This window comes from Canis aureus, chromosome 3 (genome assembly GCF_053574225.1).
Source record: "Canis aureus isolate CA01 chromosome 3, VMU_Caureus_v.1.0, whole genome shotgun sequence".
In the NCBI taxonomy this organism is placed as follows: domain Eukaryota; kingdom Metazoa; phylum Chordata; class Mammalia; order Carnivora; family Canidae; genus Canis; species Canis aureus.
Genome location: NC_135613.1, coordinates 40,711,625 through 40,734,617, shown reverse-complemented (window position 1 = coordinate 40,734,617; position 22,993 = coordinate 40,711,625). Strand labels below are relative to the sequence as shown.

Genomic DNA, 22,993 nt, shown 5'->3' with positions numbered 1-22,993 from the left:
CCGCTGAGCCACCAGGGCTGCCCAACTGTAACTTTATATATAGCTTTATGTCTTTTAATTGATTCCTCAGTATACAAGTGCTATGTTAATTGGAAGCTTTCTTTTCCTTTTTTTTTTTTTTTTTACAATGAAACCTTATTTTTCTAACAATATTCTCTATATTCTTAACTGTAACCTCTGTGGTTTATTTTATTTTTATTTTTTATTTTTTCATATTTTATTTTTATTTTTATTTATTTATTCACAGAAAGAGGGAGGCAGAGACATAGGCAGAAGGAGAAGCAGGCTCCATGCAGGAGCCGGATGTGGAACTCGATCCCAGGACTCTGGGATCACATCCTGAGCCAAAGGCAGATGCTCAACTGCTGGGGCCACTCAGGCATCCCTGTGTTTTGTTTTGTTTTTTTTTTTAATGCAATAACTAGTGTATTTTGTTTTGCCCATCTGTAGCATTAAAAGATTATGAATTCTCAAAGATAATAGCTCTTTTGGAGCAGTTAACAGGAGAGATACTCTTTTCATAGTGGTATTTCTTTTAAAGTGTAAATACTTTATTATGAGAATAACAAGTGTTTTTAAGCCTAAATCTTAAAAATCTTTGGTTATATTATTCCTTTTTTTTTTTTTTTTTTTTTTTTTGTTTGAAGTTACCAGTTTGGACTGGTATATAATATCCACAGATCGTGGGACAAATAAAGGGATTTATAGGTTAACTGTTCTAAGATTTGAAAACTCTCCTTTATAGTTCCAGACACAAAAAGAATAGTGATAGCTTATTACCAAATTATTATAGAACACCTGTGGTCTGGCAAATAGCAACTTCAATATGAAATAATCTGCATTCTCTACAACAGTTATGCAGACAGCAGTATTTGCAAGACTCAACCTGTAATAAAAGAAAATAACAGAATTTTAAAAAATACCTCAAATTAATCTCTGTTCTTTTAATTTTATACCCAAATAAATCCTTTGATTGAATTCATGTTTTTAAAATGTAAAGTTTAGGTTACTAAAGAATAAATAAAGAACCCTCAAAAACATGAGCTTTATTAATGTCACCTGGCTGCATCTTTTTGAAAGAATGTATCTATAATAGTAATGGTTCAGGATAAAAATGGATCCTTCTTGATTAGAAACACTTTTATTTGGCATTTTAAAACAGTTTTTTTTTTAAACAGTTTTTAAAATCTAAAACTGATACTCCTTTTCACAATAAGAAGTTAGTAAATAGTGTCTGTACAAAGAGACACTTTTTAATTGGAAAGTTGAGGGGGAAGTCAATCTACTTTTGGTAGCTCACAAATAACATCACTTTTTAAAAAAACTGGTATTATGTTCCAAATAATGAAATCTATAACAAGTAATGGTTTGTATTGGTTTTAATAAGTGCTGTTTAGAATGTATGCTACTTTGTGTTCAAGTTGATCATTGTTCATTTGCAAATAAGATAATTTACTATTGATATAGTTTGCTACTTTAGTAGTCATATTGACTAGATATGGGAGTGACACAGCATTGACTTCCAGTTGCTTATAGAAGGGAAGAGGGAGGGATGCCTGGGTGGCTCAGCGGTTTAGCGCTTGCCTTGGCCCAGAGCATGGTCCTGGGTTCCTGGGATCGAGACCCGCGTCGGGCTCCCTGCATGGAACCTGCTTCTCCCTCTGCCTGTGTCTCTGCCTCTCTCTCTGTCTCTCTCTGTCTCTCATGAATAAATAAATAAAATCTTAAAAAAAAAAAAAGGGGAAGACAGATCAATAAAAGTATGTAATGAGTTACCATGGGGTATGTGTGATGCTGAAAGTTAAGGGCAGGGCTGGGGAGCATCTAGGAATATTATTAAATTCATCTTGAGGACATTAGAGAAGACTCTTTAGAAGTTTTAAACAAACCTTAGGAGTTATCTTATTTTCATAAAATATTTTTATATTTAGGAAGCTAAAACAAGTTTAAGATAGCAGTATTAGCAACTTCCATTAATAAACTCATCCTTTGTGTTACATTTGCAGAAATAGATGGACCATAGTTAATATTACAGGTTCGGAGTGAAACAGGATGTAAATCACTGTAATGACTTTAAACTTTCAAAGTTTTTTTTTTTTATAATAGTCAACTTAGTCCCTTAATTTCTTAAGCAGCTTTAAATTGAGGTACAAATGACATACATTAAAATGCACATTTTTTTATTTTTAAAAGATTTTATTTATTTATTCATGAGAGACACACAAAGAGAGGCAGAGACATAGAGAAGTGGGCTCCTTGCAGGGGGCCCAATGTGTGACTCAATCAAGGACCCTGGGATCACGCCCTGAGCTGAAGACAGACCCTCAACAGCTGAGCCACCCAGGCATCCCTGTTACAGGTTTTTAATCAGCACCAAGAAGGCAATAAATAGGGAAGAAGTGATAAGGTAAGGGGCTTCGGGATAAGTGGTGTGCAGCTTTAGATAGGCAGGTTAGAGACTTCTCTGAAGTAGCCTAAGAAACGAGAAAATCTAGGAATAATGTTGGAAGGGGTCATGACAAGAACAAAGGCTCTGACATGGTTATGTTTTCTTAGTAGAGTAGCAATTAAAGACAAACTTTTTTTTGAAACATTCTTCTTCTTTTTTTGGAGGAGAGGGGCATTGGGGAAGGAGCAGAGGGAGAGAGAATCTTAATTGGGCTCAATCCCTAATGTGGAGCCAGATGTGGGGCTTGATCTCAGGATCCTGAGATGACCTGAGGTGAAATCAAGAGGCAGAGGCTTAAGCGACTGAGCCACCCAGGTCCCCAAAACCATTCTTAATCTTTTTTTTCTTTGAAGATTTTATTTATTTATTCATGAGAGACACACACAGAGAGAGGCAGAGACACAGGCAGAGAGAAAAGCAGACTCCATGCAGGGAGCCTGATGTGGGATTCGATCCTGGGTCTCCAGGATCACACCCTGGGCAGAAGGCAGGTGCCAAACTGCTGAATCACCCAGGCGTCCCAATATTAATCCTTTTTTTTTTTAAGATTTTATTTATTTATTCATGAGACACACACACAGGGGGAGAGACACAGGCAGAGGGAGAAGGGCTCCACACAGGGAGCCTGACGCGGGACTCAATCCCGGGTCTCCAGGATCACGCCCTGGGCTGAAGGCGGCGCCAAACCACTGAGCCACCTGGGCTGCCCCCAATATTAATCTTTATAAGAAAATTGAAAAAAGGGAGCTTCTGTATATTTCCAAATTTACACTAAAAAGCTATGTGAAGAGGGATATTTTTCAGAAATACAATGAGTGAATGGATAGAATATACCAAGTTGAGTGGATCAAGTTCCCAGAGCAACTATAATAAAATGTGGCTAATGAAAAAAATAATTAAAGGAATTGTTATATAGGATAATGGCTAGGGGTGCCTGGGTGACTCAGCCAGTTAAGTGGCTACTGGAGTCCCAGGAAGAGCCCCTAGTCGGGCTCCCTGCTGGCAGGGAGTCTGCTTCTCCCTCTGACCCTGCCTTCTCTTGTGCTCTCTCTCTCCCTTTCAAAAAAATAAATTTTTTTTTTTTAAAGATTTTATTTATTTATTCATGAGAGACAGAGAGAGAGGCAGAGACACAGGCAGAGGGAGAAGCAGGCTCCATGCAGGGAGCCCAACGTGGGATTCCATCCCAGGTCTCCAGGATCAGGCCCTGGGCTGAAGGTGGCGCTAAACCGCTGAGCCACCCAGGCTGCCCCAAAATAAACAATATCTTAAAAAAAAAAAAAAAAAGGATAATGGCTAAATAGTTAGAGAACTTTAAGAAATAGAAGGGCTAAGACAATTTATTCATTTTACAAACATTGAGCATCTATCATGTGTTAGGTAATGTAGGTACTAAGGGCGCAGGAGTAAATAAAACAGGTAAAAGACCCTCCCCTAATGGGACTTCTGGGAGACAGATAGTGAATAAATATACAATATTAGTAACATAACAAGTGTTTTGAAGAAAACTGAATGCAGAATTTTATATAATTTCTCTATTTTAGTACTTTTAAAGTGATTTCTAACATGTGATATCTTAGTACTTACAACATTATTGTTCTCTGTGTCTAATACTTAAAAGGGAAAAAATAATCATCTAATGTACCTACATATTTCAGCCTTATTTGTGTGTTTCCAGATTATGTGCAGAAGGTGATCTCATCGACTCTTGTGATTTTAGCTGGCATCTATTTGTAGTTGATACTTAGAACTACCCTTTCACGAAGAGTCTTGTTTCCTACCATTTTTATATCTGGAATCCGATGTCTGGAAAGCAATTTAAGTTTAAATATAGAAGAGAGATTACTCATCCCACCCCCACCCCCAACCTGCCTCTTTATTCCATCATCATGGTTTTGTGTTACATCGTTGTGTATGTCCTAGTTTCTATGCTCTGTTATGATCTGTTTAAATACCTTAGTTCCAAGGTTGCGACTGAAGGCCGAGATGTATATACTGTATAGAATTGATGATTTTGACTATAGAGTTAATAAACCTGAGATGCTTAGGGAAAAAGCATAGGATAAATTTAAGATAATTGAGTATAGGACAAAGATAATTGGGTTGCTAATAAAATTTTGCAATTTAACTGTAAGGTCAGTTTTATCCTGGTTATTTTTTCTGTGCCTTTGACAATTTTTATTTGTTCAAACTTTCTATTGTGGTATGTATTAAAATTTCAATCACATAATGTATTAAGTCTAAATAAATAAGGACTAAGATGTTCTGTAGCTCTATTGTACTGAGATTTAAAGATCTATTTCTTTAGGACTTTAAAGAAATTTTGTGAGGCTACACTGAGTTTTCATTTCAGTTCATTATATTTAAGTGAATTATATTTTTTTGTGACTTTTCTATATAGAGGGTCATTTAAACTTTTCTCATATTTTCAGGTAAAGATTTGAGTTTTTAAAATGTTAATTTTATATTCTTGATATAAAAGAGTTTGCAGTACAGTATACCTAATGGTTATTCGGAAATAGAAAAATTAATATTTGTAAGACTTTCCAAGTTTTAAGTGACTTTATCTTCTTTTCTAGGTTTGTTAAAGTTTTGCACTGTAGGTTTTTGTGGAATTGGGAGCTTAATTGATTTCATTCTTATTTCAATGCAGGTAAGTTTCAGTCTAAAAGATGAACTACTTTTACATTCAAACTTGAGTTCTGTGATCTTTTCCTGGTGTATTTTAAATATATTAGAAAGCCCACTTTATCTCTTAACTCAGGCAAAAAAGATCCTGCTGGCATAGGAAATGAAACTACCCCCTCAAGCAATAGAGACTGCTCTGGCCAGCAAGACCCCACGTGATTAACCCCAAAACAATGATCAACCTGACCTTTACTTGCCCCTGCTGCAATTACCCACCTACCTTTATCCCATATTTTCCTGATAAAAACCTAGAAGTATTTTCAGCACTTTGGAGACAGATGCTAGTCTGCTCTCTTCCCAGTGTTGACCTCATTGAGATAAATTCCTTTCTTGTTTAAAAAATAAATAAAAGTAAAAAAATAAAAATATTAGATTCAGTTTTTCAGAATATAAATCTAATTCAGTTTTCTGAATAGTAATATTCAGTTTTTCTTTACATGCTACATCTAAGGGATCATAGCCATGTTTCCAAGTAGCATTTCCCAACCTGTGTTTTAACCAGTTAGTAGTTCTAAAAGACTACTGTCTTTTCATAAAAAAAGGATTTTGTGCTCAAATATGATTTGTAAATGTGAATTCAACTGAGATTTCTTTACTGGATAATTTCTGGGAATCTTTGTAATTTGTATTATGAATTTCTGATAGGGATTAAGATTATTTCTCAAATTTATTACTTCTTTTCCTGATAGTCATAGCCACATTGTCAATTACAATAATAGGGTATTGATGGGGATCTGATATTTACACATGAACATATGGAGGCAGAAACTATATATATATATTTTTTTTAATGGACAGGCACCCTATATTAGTATTCTCTTGGTTATAAATTATAGAAATTAAAATCCTGCTAGCTGAAGCCAGAAAGGAAGAAGGAATATCTGAGCATTCTGTAGAAAATCTAGGAGTGGGGCTGGCCTTGGGCAAGACCAGTCAATATAATCAAATGATGTGTTCAGGAACTCTCCTGATAACCCTCTCTGCTTCTCTGTGTTAAACCTCATTTTTTCCTGCTGCAGTGGTGTGGAGGCAGGCATAGTTTGTGAAATGCTATCCTTTAGCATTTAAAAGTGCCACCAGATGTTTTATATTAAATTACACTGAACCGATTGTGGTTAACTCATGAGGATTCTTAAATTAGAGGAGGAGATGAATTTATCACAACGAATGTCACAAAACAGCAATTCAGTAAGCATTTATGGAGCACCTAAAGTCTTCAGCAAGAGTGTCAGTATATATGTAGATCATCATCAGTTTTGGTCTTCTTTCTCATACAATATTTCCACTCCTCAATTCTGTCTGCTTGATGTTAATCCTTATGTTTCAAAAGAAAGTCAAAATCCAGGAGATTTTGGTAGCATACTGTGAGGAGGGTACCATACTGTGAGGAGGAGGCAGCATATGGACCAATAAGATACCAGAATTAAACAAGGAAAATATTTGGTTTTAAAGTTGGAATTTTCCTGTCTTTATTCATAAACATATGCCTAACCAAATATCCTGCCGCCTTTGACTGTGGGACAGGCAAGCAGGCATGAAGAGGCTAAGGTATTTGTGCACATATGCTTGGGAATGGATTTCTGACTTTAAAATGAGGATACAAAGAATTTAATGTATTATTGGGATTCTTTAAGATATCCAGAATTCAGTGCCTTCAAAACCCATTTAGTTAATATTTTCACCCTAGGTTCTTTTTTTGGTGATGTCATTGCTTTATAGCTTTATTTATATCAAATTATAGAGCTTATTTGATTCAACAACTGCTTTCTGGTACATGAATGCCTGAACTTTTGAGAACAAATGGTTCTTTTCATAAAGATTTTGAACTGAACCTATTGCATTAATAAATATTGATGCAGAGTTAATGTGTTTGAATTTTTGCAGTAAATTTCCCTAAGTAAGACATTTTAACAGATATGGTCACTTGGCTTTAGGCTGCTTTCAGATTGGGGGAAAAAACGTTTTCAAATATAGCCAAATAAGAGGGGTAGCCTTAGTCTGCATGTGATGTTGACTATATTTTAGTTTTTAAGAATTATTTTTTCAGCAAATAAAATGTTTTTAATATAAATATCATAAACTATGTTAATGTTTTTATCCCAAATACATTTTTTCCAGTTTCTCATAGACCTTTTACATTTGTCCATCATCTTTTTGTTTATTCTTCTTTCTCATTCTCTCCATCCTGTTTTTTTTTTCTTTTTGCCATTAAATATTGTTCCCCACTGAATAGCAATGTTTTTCTATTGGGCTATGATCCCAGAAACATATTGTGCATGAACTCAAGACCTATAAAAACATACTTTGTTATAGTGTTTATAACAAAAATCTAAGAAAATCCTCTTTAAAAAAAATAGGTCTAGTTATTTCATCTTTGAATCAAAATGATATAAAGTATAATGCACATATTGCTAAAGTAACTTTTACATGTCACAATATTTACTGAAAATAATGAGTATTTGTTAATAAACTTTTGAAGTTTCTCCTTTATTTTTGTTCTTAAAAAGTATGGAAATGGCAGTGTGAATTAATAGTAAAAAATAATACATAGAATTAATATAAATATAAATTAATGATATGTGTGTCTTTCAATTATAGGTAACTGTAGTATATAATTACTATATGTATAGTTATTTATAAGGCAGTTCTGAGTTCTTTTAAAAGAGCACTCATTCTTTGTGCTTATATATTTATATATATATGTTATGATGGATTGATTAAATATTTAATTTATTTATCAGAAAAAAATCTGAGTATTTTGATTTCATTTAAACTTCCTTTCTCACTCACACAATCTGGACATTTTTAACTATACCAAAACCACTTATCTGCCAAACAAGTTTCCTCTGTTGAGTGGAGACAAGATAGCCACAAATCAGAAAGATGAAAACGGGTAGAGAGAAAATGGAAATATGAGTTGGAATGTAGAAAGTTGTTGGAAGGAAGTATGTCAGAGTACTTTGTGACAATTTTTAAAAATTCTACGCATCACAGAAGAAATTGCTTTCATTTTTATTCCTAATAACATATCAGAGTAGATCTCCTTAAGGGACTAGAAGAATACGAACAGTAGAAATTCACAAAAGCAGAATAATTTCAAGACATTAACAAATTTATAAAATATCTCATTAGTTTGGTATTTAATATAGATAATTCATTTTAGCCCAGGATTATACAGTAGCTTTGTGGTTTTTTTTTTTTTTTAACTTTTGGACACCAGGTTTGACTTTGTACACGTAAATTTGTTTAGAAAAAAATGTTTTTTTTACTGTAGCACTAGTAGTATGCTAAACATAGTATACGCCATCAAAAATTTTGGCTGATTTGAACTGAATGCAATATACCTTGTGAAAAGTATGTCTTTGTACCAATTACAGGGAAGATGAGTAGCTAAATAAAGGTAGTTTTTAAAGTGCTTGCTTTCCTTTAGGACCTTGAAGTTCTAAATTTCCTAGAGTCACTAAGAGGTAATGAAGAAAATAAAAGTTGATGATAAACTATAAATAGTAAGTTTTATGCCATGGTGAAAATGGGTTTAGTGAGTACTAATCAGGTATAATAAATTGAGGTCCTGCCTTCTGCCGTAGAGGACAGGACTTCACATCCCAACTCATCCCAAAAATGTTCTGATAAGATTCCATTTATTATCAGAAGTAAAATGTTTCCTTGGGAACTATAGGCTTAAAATGAAAGTGAGTTATCTTGATTTTTATCTTGTTTAAATTCTTTGAATTTTACCAAAAATTTTAAAAGCCTAGGGTTTTTATTATTTATTTTATTTTATTTTATTTTATTTTATTTTATTTTATTTTATTAAGATTTTATTTATTTATTCATGAGAGACACAGAGAGAGAGAAACAGAGACACAGGCAGAGGGAGAAGCAGGCTCCATGCAGGGAGCCCGAGGCAGGACTCAATCCTGGGACTCCAGAATCACACGGGGGGCCAAAGGCAGGCACTAAGCCGCCACACCACCCAGGGATCCCCAAGCCTAGGCTTTTTAGACTAGAGCATAAGCAAGCCTCAAGTTGTAAGTTCACTTCTGTGTAAGCCAGTTTTGTCCAACACCTAGCCTATTCCCTTGCCATGTGACATGCATATACTATTGCTCAAAAGAAGGACTAAACCTGTAATCACCCTAAATCTGTTACCAGTACTAGAAAAGTTGATCGAAGTCCTTGATAGTTCACTAGATGTAGGACAGCAATATATAAAAAACAGACATTTTATAGATATCAAGTCTTTCAAATAGCCCTCTGTATTATTTATTTAACCCTGGTGCAATTTGTTGGGGAAATAAACTGGAAAACTGAGGAGACTGATATTGTGTAGCCTCTGCTCTGTCATGTGACCTTAACTAGATAGATTTCACTTTGTTCACTTAACCTGTGGGCAGATTTTTATTTAATTTAGTAAATTAAAGGAATGTTCAAAAAACAATATTTTTAAAAAGATTTATCTATTATGTTTTTGGTTTTTAAAAAAGATTTTATTTATTTATTTGAGAGAGAGCGAGAAAAAGCATGAGCGGGGTGGAGGGGTACAGGGAGAGGGAGAAGCAGGCTTCTTGCTGAGCAGAGTCCAACTCAGGGCTTGATCTCAGGACCCTGGGATCATGACCTGAGCTAAAGGCAGGTGCTTATCTGACTGAGCCACCCAGACACCCCACAAAGAGTATCTTAAACTAGTTTTGAGACTAATCCCAAAACTGTGTTTTCTTCAGGAGATAAAACGTATGAATCTTATTCATTTCTTGAGGAATGATGTTTATATTGGTTATTTTTAAGATTTTATTTATTCATGAGAGACGCAGAGACATAGGCAGAGGGAGAAGCAGGTTCCATGCAGGAAGCCCAATGTGGGACTCGATCCCTGGACTCTGGGATCATGTCCCGAGCCAAAAGCAGACGTTCAACCACTGAACCACCCAGGCGTCCCTATATTGATTATTTAGGATTAATACTAACCAGTGTTTAAATCAAATGAAGTTAGGGGGTCTGAATGCATGACTTTGGCACTATGTAGGAATTTTGGTGTTTAATTTAAATGTGACTAATTAGATAGTTTTAACGGCCTTGTATTAAAATTAACCACACGCAGAAGTCAGCTGTGAACACAAAACTATAATTTCAGTTTTAAAAGAATATACATTTATTTTGGGGGGGAGAACTAGGATGGACACATGTTGTATCATTGTCCTCTAATTGCAGACAGTTGAGTCATTTTATTTATTTCACCTGGTTAATAGGTCTTTAGGAGAGGATTTAATCTTGCCAGTGTTAGTATTTGCATTCCTCGTATGGAGAAACTTCTAAGTGGATTAGATAGAAAAAGGGTGCATTGATAGAGTTGTATAAAGTGTTCTTAGTTGTCCTTTCCCTCAATTCATTCATAACATTTTAAATTTGTAAGATAATTTGAAATACTTAAGCCAGTATGACTTCAATGACAAAGACATTAATAAGGGAGCATAGTTAGAAAGCTATTGCTAAAGTACTTACTAGTAACCACATTTTTTAACTTAATTTATTAGAATGTTACCTAAGTATATTCAAACAAAAATACATTTCCTACTAACAATCAAAAGTTTTTAAATTGCAACAAAACTACAATATTAAAGTTCACATAAAGTAAGCACTTTTCTGGCATGGTAAAAAAAATATATATGATATAAAATTACTATTTTAACTTTTTTTAAAGATATAGTTCAGTAGCATTAACGACATTCAGAGTGTTGTACAACTGTTACCACTATTTCCAAAACCTTTTCATTGCCCCAAACAGAAACTCTGTGCCCATTTAGCAATAACTCCCCTTTTCCCACACCTCCCTATCTCTGGTAACCTTCAGTCTACTTTCTGTCTGTGAATTTGTCTTTTCTAGATATTTCATGTAAGTGGAGTCATATATTTGTTCTTTTATGTCTGGCTTATTTCATTTTAAATAATGTGTTCAAGGTTCATTGATATTGTGGCATGTATTAAAACTTCATTCCCTTTTATGGCTGAAGAATATTCTATTGTATGTATCTACCACATTTTGTTTATCTGTTCATGTGTTGATGGACACTTGGGTGGTTTCCCACGTTTGGACTGTTGTGACTCATTCTGCTATGAATATTTGTGTACAATGATCTATTTAAGGCCCTATTCAGTTCTTTTGGGTATAAACTTTTATATAAAGCTAACTGAAGAAAATATCTTCATGACCTTAGATTGGTTAAGTCTTTTCAAACAAGATCCCCAAAATGTAAATCATAAAGAAAAAAAGAGTGAACTGTTTACCTTAAAATTAAGAAATTGTTTTTAAAAAGATGCCATAGGCATAGATAGGCTTAACACTTAATAGACTGAATAAAAGGTAGTAAAAGGAATTGATATGTGGAATATACAAATAATTTCTGCAAATCAACAAGAAAAGATAAATCCTAATAGTTAAATGAGTACAGTAAACTAATAGGTGATTCACAGAATCACCTGAATAACTAATATATAAATAAATACTTGGCATTTACTCTAAAAAATTTGTATTGCTGTCCACAGGGGTTATGTGTGAAGATTTTGTCTGTTGTAGCCTGTTTGTGGTAGCAGGAAGCTGGAATCAAACTAGATGTGTATACTAATAGGAGAATGGATACATCCTTTAATGCTAGGCCACAGTTACAAGCACTTACCCAGATGTACCTTTGTTCATGGAAATATCGTAAAATTATAATACACAGAGAGAGAGAAGCAGAGACATAGGCAGAGGGAGAAGTGGGCTCCATGCAGGGAGTCTGATGCGGGACTCGATCCTGGATCCCTGGATCACACCCTGTGCCAAAGGCAGATGGTCAGCCTCTGAGCCACCCAGGTGTCCCTCCTTCCCCCCTTCCTATTTCTCTTTTTTCCCTTCCTTCTTTCTCTCTGCCATCTTCAGGTCCTTTGGTTAGCATCACTTCAAGACATAGTGACTTTCAGAGACAGAAAAAAAAATCCATTTCCTCTCACACATATCTTCTTTTCTTTTTTTAAAAAGATTTTATTTATTCATGAGAGACACACACAGAGAGAGAAGGCAGAGACACAGGCAGCGGGAGAAGCAGGCTCCATGCCGGGAGCCTGACGTGGGACTTGATCCCGGGTCTCCAGGATTACGCCCTGGGCTAAAGGCAGTGCTAAACTACTGCGCCACCCAGGCTGCCCATCACACGTATCTTCTTAAAGACAGATGTACCATTCGTGAACTTGCACCACAGGTGGTCGGCCAGAATGAGATTTTGTGCCCAGGCTGAACCAGTCTCTGGAAGGAGGATTGGAACTACCATGACAGAACTAGTTATTGAGGAGCCACAATTACATAGTTCAAGTGGAGAGGAATGGTAATCAAATGGCTAAATTAGATACAGAGTTGGATCAGGTATTACCAAGTAATAAAATTCTGTCCTTTGGGGCTATCCTCTCTACAGAACAGAGGAAAGAATGAAACAAACCAAAACAACACCTTATCATTTTTCTACATATTAACTACTAACTTTACAAGATTGTAAAACATCTAGATCCTAATTGAGTTTTAGTCAGTTTTTCATTTCCCAAGAGAGGCAAGTGAGCCTCAGGTAGGCTTATTAGAAATGCATGATTATTAAAAGCTCACCAAATCAGACATTCCTTATTTCCAACCGTGAATACCTCTTTTCAACAGGAATAAGTATAGTTGTTAGGGGAGATAGCAAAGGAAGAAAAAGAGAATGGGACAAAAGGCCTGGTTCCAATCCGTGCATATATTCCTAATTAGAAGGGTTTTTTGCCATATGATTTGATTTATTTCTATAGGCTAGTCTTTACTTTTTTTTTTGTTCTGCTCATATAGTCTCAAAACATGTTGTGACTCCTAGTTACCCGTTCTTTTCCTGGCTTAGCGCTCATCGTAGTTTCCTCTGGGACCTTGACCATTAAAAAGGTTTTATTCTTTTTTTTAATTAAAAAAGATTTATTTATATAGGTATTTGAGAGAGAGAGCAGGGGGAGGGGCAGAGGAAGAGGGAGGGACAGAATTTTAAGCAGACTCCTATGGGGTACAGAGCCTGATGCAGGGATCAGCCTCTGGACCCCGAGATCAGGACCAGAGCCGAAATCAACAGTCAGCCACTTAACTGACTGAACCACCTAGGCGCCCCAAGGTTTTATTAAATTCTTAAATAACAGTCATAAATGTCAAGCCAAATTAATTTAATCTTTGGAAAATAAGTCAAAGTGCATAACAGCATACAACATAGTATTTAGCACAAAAGTGCTTTGTGTTATTTGAATATTAATATTCATAATCTATAGCTCACTAGTATAAGCTCTTTGTGGGCAGAGATTGTATCTAACTCATTGCTGTGTGTATAATGCCTAGCACAGTGCCTGTAGTGTTGTAGGAATTCAGTATTTGTCAAATAGTTTAAAAACTAAACTTTTTTTAAAACGAAGCATGTGCAACAGCAGTGTTCTTAAAACTAGTTGTATAACTCCTGAAAGAATTTTTAAAAAAATCCCTACCCTCCTCATGTTTTTAAGTTGACATTTAAATTTTTCATCATAAGTTTAAATAGTTGCAAAGGATATAATTTCTGTTTTGCAAATATTGACATATTTAAATAAAACTGTAATATCAAATTTTAAAATGTATCCAACAGAATATAAATACCATAGAATTTTAAATATCATTCATTTAAAAAGACAAGAATGAACCCTTCACTAACCATTGTGATTTTTACATAGTTTCTTTTTCTCCTTGAATTTGTATTTCTAGTTCCATTCTCCCACAGAATTTTATCCTAATGTAATATATTTTTATGATTGAAAAGTCTGCAGGTCATTTTTTCTTAAACTGGAAAGATTTTAAAATTTTCTGAAATTACTGGATTGTTGTCATTATAATTATTGATACACAATTGATCAAAACAGCATGAACACATTACATATTATAGAAATAATTCGGCAAATTATCTTTAAGCAAAAAAAGTAAAATGTTACTGGGAATGTGTCTTTTGTACAAGACCAGGCAGAGCGAGCAATTTTTGGACTCTTAATTAAAGGAGATTTCCTGAAGTCCGGTATTTTGAATTATCTCTTTGTTTGGCACATCAGAGGCAATGTACCGTCTTAAGACCCAGGTGTGCTTTGATGGCAGGTGTGGTTTACTGTCATCAAGTGGGAGAAAGGACCATAAGGAGGGGGAAGTAGGAAGGAGATCTAGCATGATGCTTCCGCCATAGCTTGGTATCAGGTGGATCACTTTTACAAATAGTATTTATGGGAATTAAGAATCTCAAAATTCATTGAAACCATCTGGGTTCACATACACCTTGGTAAATCTTTGTGTGCTCCTAAGGCTACAGTTTGAAGATTACTACCTTAAAGAATAACTTGTAGAGATCATGTTAACTGGATTGTTAGAAATATGATTAAGTGGACAAGATGACTGCAATGAGCATGTGTTGTTTTTTTCTATCTCTTCCATTCCATATGGTTCTGGAAGGATTGTCAGTCACACTACCTCACTTCCTACGAGGACTGGCTTAGCCAATCCTATTAATCCTCTTCCCTTGGCTATAGTAATTTGTCCAGCAGTAGGCATAAAACCCATACAGATGACTCAGTCCCTCAGTGGAATTGGTATACAAACACTGAGGAAGAAAATTTCTTTCTTTCTGTGGGGAGCTGCTGAGCTTTGAAGATAAAAATCTGGAGCTGTTGGCTACCAAGTGGGAGTGCCTCCCTGCAGAATGAAGGCAATAAGAGCTGAAAGGCCCAGAGGCCAGACCAAGGTCCTAAGAGGGCATGGAATTTCAGTTCTTAAAGCCTTGGTTCCTGTAGCTCTTGATCCTGTAGTCTTCCCCAGTACCCTTTTTTCAGCTATAGGAGCCACTAAGTTACTTTTTTTTTTTTTTTTTTTGCTTGAGTTAGTTTAAGTTGTATTTTGGTGCTACTGAAATAATTTAGCAACAACTAAGCAGAGTGAACACAAAGTATAGTGAAAATGTCTTTGTAAAATGATAAGTTTGAAAATTTTCTTTTTTAGATTGTTGGACCTTCAGATGGAAGTAGTTACATTATAGATTATTATGGAACCAGACTCACAAGACTGAGTATTACTAATGAGACGTTCAGAAAAACACAGCTATATCCATAAATATTTTTAAGAAGAAACAGTAAGTGATATATGCCTGTATAATCTTTATTATAGTATATTATCTGTACAAAATTATGGAAATTTGAGAGCCATAGGAAATTTCAGGAGATCTTCTAATGTTCTAAACCTCATTTTGCCTGTCTAGGAACACAAGTCTCCATTTGCCTGAAACGTCTCTAGTCTTTTTTTATTTTTATTTTTATTTTAAGATTTTATTTATTTATTCATGAGAGACACAGAGAGAGAGAGGCAGAGACACAGGCAGAGGGAGAAGCAGGCTCCATGCAGGTATCCCAACGCAGGACTCGATCCCGGGTCTCCAGGATCACACCCTGGGCTGAAGGCAAGCGCTAAACCACTGAGCCACCCAGGGATCCCAATCTCTAGACTTTGGAAAGCATTTTTATGTACCCTCATTGCTCCTGCAGTTCCTGATTCCGTCTCTCTCTCTCTGTCTCTCTTTTTTTTTTCTTTTTTTAAAAAGATTTTATTTTTTTATGAGAGACTCAAAGAGAGGCAGAGACAGGAGAAGCAGTAATACACATGAAATACTGTGTAATACTCCATGAAAGGAGCCCGATATGCGACTCGATCCTAGAACTCTGGGATCACACCCTGAGCCAAAGGCAGACGTTCAACCCTCTGAGCATCTCTGATTCAGTCTCTGCAGAGATTATGGTTGGAAGAGAGAGCTCACCACAAAAAGATAATACCAAAGCAAAAAGATAGTTCATAGTATCATAGGATGGTAATGAGGAAACTGAGTTGTAGATAGTTTCATACAGCATGTCTTTCCTTCTCTAATGCTTTCTTGGGGGTCAGTATGATCCTTAAAGCTCTTCTCTTCTCTTCTTCCTTAAACCTGAAGGGTGATTGAATCTTAACCCTGAATGACTATAAAATACTTACTCTAACCTAAAGTTTGGCCCCACCTATAAGAATTGTTAATTGGCCGAATCTTTAAACAAGTGGTCCACCTGAATAAGTCAGGTGATCCAACTCTTCTTGTCCAACTCTCTGGTTCTCTAAGACCCTGCTACTACAAGGCTTTTATTTCCAGGGCCATACATTAGTCTATCCTAATAAATAATCTTCCAAAAATGCTAGATTTTTCTTAGGGTTTTGATAGATTATCAGGAAAATGATTCCCTGGTACAATCTCCTCTGCAATGGAGAAGTCCTATATAACATGTAGGGTGCAATTTTCAGAGAGAGAAGGCAGAGAGAAAGACAGGCTAGACTTTTTTTTTTTTTTTTTTTTTAATTTATTTTAGAGAGAGGAGCACCTGTGTGAGCCCCAGGGCAGAGGAGGGGCAAAGGGACAGACTCCTCAAGCAGACTCCCAGCCATGGAGCCCATCATGATTCTCAGTCCCACAACCCATGAGATCATGATCTGAGCTGAAATCAAGAGCTGGACACCCAACTGACTGAGCCATCCAGGTGCCCCAGTACAGGCTAGACATTTTGGCCAGAGTCATGGTCCTAAGGTTTTCAGTTGATTCTGTCTCAGAGAGTACTTTAGAGGCCAGGAAAGGAACAGACGTTTATTTTTCTTTATTGTGAATGTATAAATAGGAGATGAGGATGAACTTTGCCAGTAAGGTAGATTTTTCTTTTCTCACAGTAGAAATTATGGGATATATTTTATAGTTATTGTCATGAGAGTTGAACAGTGACAGACCCTGTTGGGATCTGAGGAATTTATTCAACTAATTGTCCAAGAAGTTTTTCAGATCTTTTCTTACTATAAGAGTCTTTGGGTTTAAAACTGAAATGAAGGTTAGACATCCACCTGCCTCTTCTTACCAGGGGATAAATTGAGACCTCAGTAAGTTGAGACTAAGATACAACTAATCAGTACAACACTGTTTGTTGAATGCGGGTCTTCTGTACATTCCACTGGTGGCTCTGCTCCGCCCACTCCACCCCGTCCACCATCAACTCTGTCATTTTGCAGTAAGCATCTTCATTTTGGAAGTTGTTAGTCCTACTTTATAAGAAAGGTTGTATAGTTTCACATAGCCCTGTTTTCATACTGTAAATTGTTGTGTCTCTTTCAAAAGTGTACAGATTTTTTTTTGTACAGATTGTTTTTAAGCCATAATGTTGGGAAAATTAAGCAAATGCAATTTAGAAAAAAATTTCATTCTCTGTAGTCTATTATATAAACTTTTAATTGGGATTCCAGACTCAGATTTGATATTTAAAACTTGAAGAGCTCATTGAGAAGGTAGATCTCTGCACTGTCATTCATGTTATCTCCTACAGCAAATATGGAAGTGCTTTAAGAGAAAAAAAAATGTCCTGAATAAATTGAAGCATTAAAATGTGCATCTACAGTAACCTCATTTGACTCCTAAAATACTGTGTTTTAACGTATTTCTTTTTTCTGTTTTAGGATTTGGGCTCCCTTGATTTCAATCAGTGTGTGGATTTCCAGATTTTCCTTTTTCTTCTTCACATACCACTTTATGGATTCTATATCACTTTTTGTTGTTCTTGATATTTTTTTGTTTTGTTGCTTTACTTGAAAGCATGTAATTCTGAGATTTATTTAATTGGACTTTCTTTGAGAGCTGTGTGCTAATAGAGTCATGCGTGGGCTACTGTCTCTATGAGATAGCTTATTACCCCGATATTCTTTAATGTCCTTTCCAAAGGCAAGTTGCCACTTGCCATTTTCGCTTCTGAAAAATAAAAGTATGACTTATTCACATTTTTTAGTGCTTTATTGTCAAGAAAACCTTAAATATTGAATGCTGCTGTCTTCTGCATTTTGATCCTTCAAAACAGTTAATCCACAATGTGAACATAAACCATTACTCTATTGCCTGGGGCCACAGTTGTGTATGAGAACCCACCTGTTTTTCTGCAGCTTGCAGATCTGTATCTGCCTTGGTATCCAGGGAGCACAAGATCACTGGGGAGTCTGAGACCTTGAGGCTACATGGATACTTCTGGCACTGATTCAGGCCTCTGAAACGTGAACTTTTTCCTTTTTGCTTTGGGAGTGATGCACTAGCTTTTGGAAGACCAGCTGCTGACTCATCTAGCTCAGTGCAGTTATTTTTGAAGCTGGATGGACAAGGTGGGAACACCAAACACATGATTAATGTCTTCCATCTGTTTGCACTGCCAGGCAGATGTTGGCACAAGTGCCATCAGGGATGCACCAGTGTCTTAAGGAAGCAGCCCCTGTACATTACCACTGGGTTTCTTACTGTGTTTAGGAGGGTTGTAAGAAGATGGAAACACATGAAATGTTATGTCCTCAGTTATATCATGCTTTCTTTAGTAACAAGCATAGTGATTTCACAATTACTTCAGTCCAGACTCCTTGGGAGGAAATACCATAATTTTTATCACTCATTTTATTCAAAAGTATGCAGTTATAGTACAGTTAGCTTCATAACATCTTCATCATTCAGTAACAGCTTCTCCATTTGGTGGGAGATTTTGCAGTATCAATAAATAACATGAAATTGGATTGACTCCTCATGTACATGAAAAATGGTCTCTGATTCATTTGTTAGTTAAAATACTGAGTGTCTACTCTGTGGGAGACACTGTTCTAGATGCTGGGGTGCAGCAGTGAACAAAACACAAACGAACATGCCTGTCCTTAAGGAGCTTATGTTCCCTGGGGACCAATTTTTCACAGTTGTATTTCTATACTATCGATGGTTAAGCTAGCTGGTAGATGCCCATTTTCTAGTATTTCCTAGTTCCTTTTGATTGCAGAGAGTGCTTTGGAGTTTAACCTCAGGATCACCTAAGCCCAGATTTGAAGCCTTTATGTTTCTACAGCCATGTAGGTTCAGTTATGTAAGAAATACTTGGAATCAAATCTTGAAAAGTAATCTTGATTCTTGCTGTGATTGTTAGTTATTAAGTTGATTAGTGGGAAGTCTGTTTGAAAGCAGGTGCTTCTCCAAGTATTTATTCATATAAGCTGTATTCCAAAAGGGTTTTAGATAAAATCTGGAAATAAAGTCTCTTTGCAATACATTCTTAAACCTGTAGATTTTATTTTATCTATAATTTCCTAAATTTACATGACAACACTAAAGTTTTTCCAGTTTGCCCAATTCTCTGTTGCCTAATATATGTAATTTTTAACAAATGGTTTTTCTGTATCTTGTATTTATTTTTATGTAAATGCATGTAATACATGTAAATGCAGTTTTGTTTTGCTTCATTTTGCTTTAATGGAGCATTATTTTATTTTGGCTGTTAGTAGTGTCTGTGAGTACGAATCATATTTTGATGCCTCTGTATGAGATGTTTTATATGATAACTCTGCTTTTAGAGCAGTGGCCAAAATTGTGAGATGGATTAGCTTGGTCACTACTTGGGTTACTCCTAACACCTCTAGTAAACCTCTAGTATGGAATGGAATGGGTTCTTTCAATGCTACAGAAACAGTGTGTCTAAAGAAATATTTACAAATGATAACTACTGAAGCCTAAAATAATTAATACAATTTCCAGAAGTACTTCTTTACCAAGGAGGATTTCTTACCTACACTGTATTAAAATAAAAGACCTCTTTAGGACCTCAAAGATTGTGCTATGTGTATGGCCAGCATCTGTTCATGGGATTCCTAGGACTATAAGAAATATTGATTTGTATGTTTTGTTTTTGTTTTATTAAAAAAAAGTCTTTTCCCCTTATTTTAACCTAGATGCTCAAGGCTAGGTTAAGTATATAATACTAATAGGAGGCTAGGAAGCTAAAATAGATCTAATAGCAAGAATTATCAAAAAGAAAAATTAGTTCTTAAAAAGTACAAGTCTGAGATGTCCATTCCTCTTCCTCATCAAATACCTTAAATGTAGATATTCCCAGGTTCTGGCACCTTCCCTCTGCTTTTCTCTCATTTTGCATTTTTCTATTTACAAAATTAATACAAGTATGCAAAAATTCTGGGAAACACCAAAAAGTACAAAGAAAATGGGGCACCTGGGTGACTCAGTCAGTTGGGTGTCTGCCCTTGACTTAGGTCGTGGTCCTGGGATCGAGTCCCACATTGTGCTCCCTGCTCAGTGAGGAGTCTGCTTCTCCCTCTGCCTCTGCCCCTGCTTGTGCTATTTTGCTTGCTCTGTCAAATAAATAAATAAGATCTTAAAAAACAAATACAAAGAAAAAACCTTATCCCACTGCCCAAAGATAACAATGTTCATATTTTTACATATGTCCCAGTTTTTTCATGCATCAGTTCCTTCACAAAAATAATATAGTCTCCATATTGTTTTGTTGCCTGCTTCTTCACATTGTAAAGATTTTTCTATTTCAATAAATATTCTTTAACAACACAATTTTAATGGCTTACAACATTATTTTTAATGACTGCACAATATTCCATGCCTGTATCATAATTTACTTATGTAATTCCTTTATGTATTCTTTGGTATTTAAGTTATTCCAGTAAATCAGCAACGTGTTTGATTCTTTTTCTCTAGAATTGCCATTCTTAGTCAAAAAATAATCATATACAGTCCTGGCTAACTAGGGTAATGGAGAAGAGTTCAAACAAAACGGCAGTCAACCCTCAATTATCCTGGTGCAGATTAACTGTGGTTCAGATACTGTAGGGACTTGTAAGTACCACTGCTCTGCAGTTAGGCCACTGCTCACTGGTGCTCATTGCTGCCCCTCACATCCCACAGGCTGCAGAAGAGCAGCTGTTTGAAAACAGGACAACTGCTGGAGAAAAGATGCTGGTTATGAGTATCAGGGAGGGACAGCAAAGTGACTCGTTTGGCCCAGGATGTTCAACAGTGGACTGAATTATCTAATGCCCTCCAGAAAACTTCAAGATAGAGGCTTTTTTAAAATTTTTTTAAATTTTTATTTATTTATGATAGTCACAGAGAGAGAGAGAGAGAGGCAGAGACAGGCAGAGGGAGAAGCAGGCTCCATGCACCGGGAGCCCGACGTGGGACTCAATCCCGGGTCTCCAGGATCGCGCCCTGGGCCAAAGGCAGGCGCCAAACCGCTGTGCCACCCAGGGATCCCAAGATAGAGGCTTTTTAAGGAGTAAGTAGGTGATCCCTGAAGAAACGAGTGCAGTGTGAATATGGGGAAACGAAGGCAAATATGTGACCATGGAGTGAATGCTTAGTCTCAAAGATGAGAGACAAAGAGAGGACTAGATTGACATAACTAAAAAGAAAGAAAAGATGCCAGTGTGCTGAAGGAAAGAGAAGTCTCTCAACATCCTTCCTGCTTATTCTTCCAATATAACATTTAGCTGGGCCCACCGGGCCACATCCTGGTTGATACCAACTTTATCAACTTTCCCATTGAAGCCAAACTCGACTTAGTATAGTCAATGATGGACTGTCTTATCCCTCGAATAACTGACCACAATGGCTGAAATTGAGAAATTGGGGCCGAAGTATCCAGTGACTCTAAAGATTGCCAGGGATCTAAGATTTGAACAATTACTGTCCACACACAAAGGAACCTTTGCAGATGACTGTTTCTGTGCAGAGAGTAGCTCACAAGTTTTACATTGTGGCCACAGTTGACTGGGACCTTAAATGAAAGATCTGAAAGATCCCTGGAGTTCCCATCAGGTACATTTCGTTAACCATAGGGACAACACTGAGTGGATGCCAGATGATTATGGAGCCTCTTGGTTCTAATTCCTAAAAGAGTTCCACTACCTTCATCTACCAACCTTTTCTATTGCCCGTTCATATAATAATAAGCTGTAGCATGAATTATTTCTCCATTTATCCATTTGCTCTGTTACAAGCTGAATATGGTTAAATATACTCACTTTTAGATGCTGTGTTGAAGAAAAAAAAATAAAAGAAGCTCAATCACAATGGTCTTTATTTTTCCCTACTGAGAGGAAAAGAAAGGAAGATTCAGAAAATGAGAAAAGTTACTAATTAAGAATGAATAAACATTCTAAACAGCACTGAGTACCCAAATAGTCCTGGATTAATTCATTTGTATCTGAGTTGATGACCATGATAACATTTATTCTTATTATCCCTCTCCCCCTCTCTTTAAGATTTACTTACTATTTGAGTGTGTGTGTGTGTGTGAGTAGCGCAGGAGGGGCAGAGAGAGATTCTGAAGCAGACTGTGCTGAGTACAGAGCTGGATGCAGGGCTCGATCCCACAACCCTGAGATGACCTGAGCCGACATCAAGAGTCAGATGTTTAACCAGTTGAGCCACCTAGGTGCCTCTCTCTCTGTCTCTTTTAATTAATCTCTATATCCAACATGGGACTCAAACTCACTATCCTGAGATCAAGAGCCAGATGCTCTACCAACTGAGCCTGCCAGCCTAGTTAACTTTTTAAATAGAGCTAGTATCTTATTTCTTAGTAAATGTAGCAATGCTCTTAAAGCCGGTCATTGTCTGATGGAGACAGAATGTTATCTACCTTCTTAGAAAACAGATATAAAAAAAAAAAAAAAAAATTTTAGGAAGGATTTATAAAAATATCAAGGCTCAAAATCTTAGAATTTCAAGGATTTTTTTTTAAAAGATTTATTTATTTATTCATGAGAGACACACAGAGAGAGAGAGAGAGAGAGGCAGAGACACAGGCAGAGGGAGAAGCAGGCTCCATGCACCGGGAGCCCAACGTGGGATTCGATCCTGGGTGTCCAGGATCAGGTCCTGGGCTGAAGGTGGCGCTAAACCACTGAGCGCCCCCCCACCCCCACCCCCG

General features: G+C 36.3%; 1 protein-coding gene and 1 pseudogene across 2 annotated transcripts in view; both read left to right on the top strand.

Moving 5' to 3' along the window:
- Nucleotides 1-19,857, top strand: part of TM2D1 (TM2 domain containing 1) — a 40,421-nt gene extending 20,564 nt beyond the window's left edge. Inside the window, exons 5-7 of one of the 2 annotated variants that reach the window (XM_077892035.1) lie at nt 5,029-5,102; nt 15,183-15,312; nt 17,694-19,857. In XM_077892035.1, the coding sequence (XP_077748161.1) occupies nt 5,029-5,102; nt 15,183-15,293 (185 nt within the window). In that variant the 3' untranslated portion in view covers nt 15,294-15,312; nt 17,694-19,857. The remainder of the gene's footprint in view (nt 1-5,028; nt 5,103-15,182; nt 15,313-17,693) is intronic. The other variant, XM_077892036.1, reaches the window with a different exon arrangement.
- Nucleotides 19,858-21,396: 1,539 nt separating this feature from the next.
- LOC144310710 (rRNA-processing protein FCF1 homolog pseudogene) lies at nt 21,397-22,131 on the top strand (annotated as a pseudogene).
- Nucleotides 22,132-22,993: the final 862 nt, after the last annotated feature.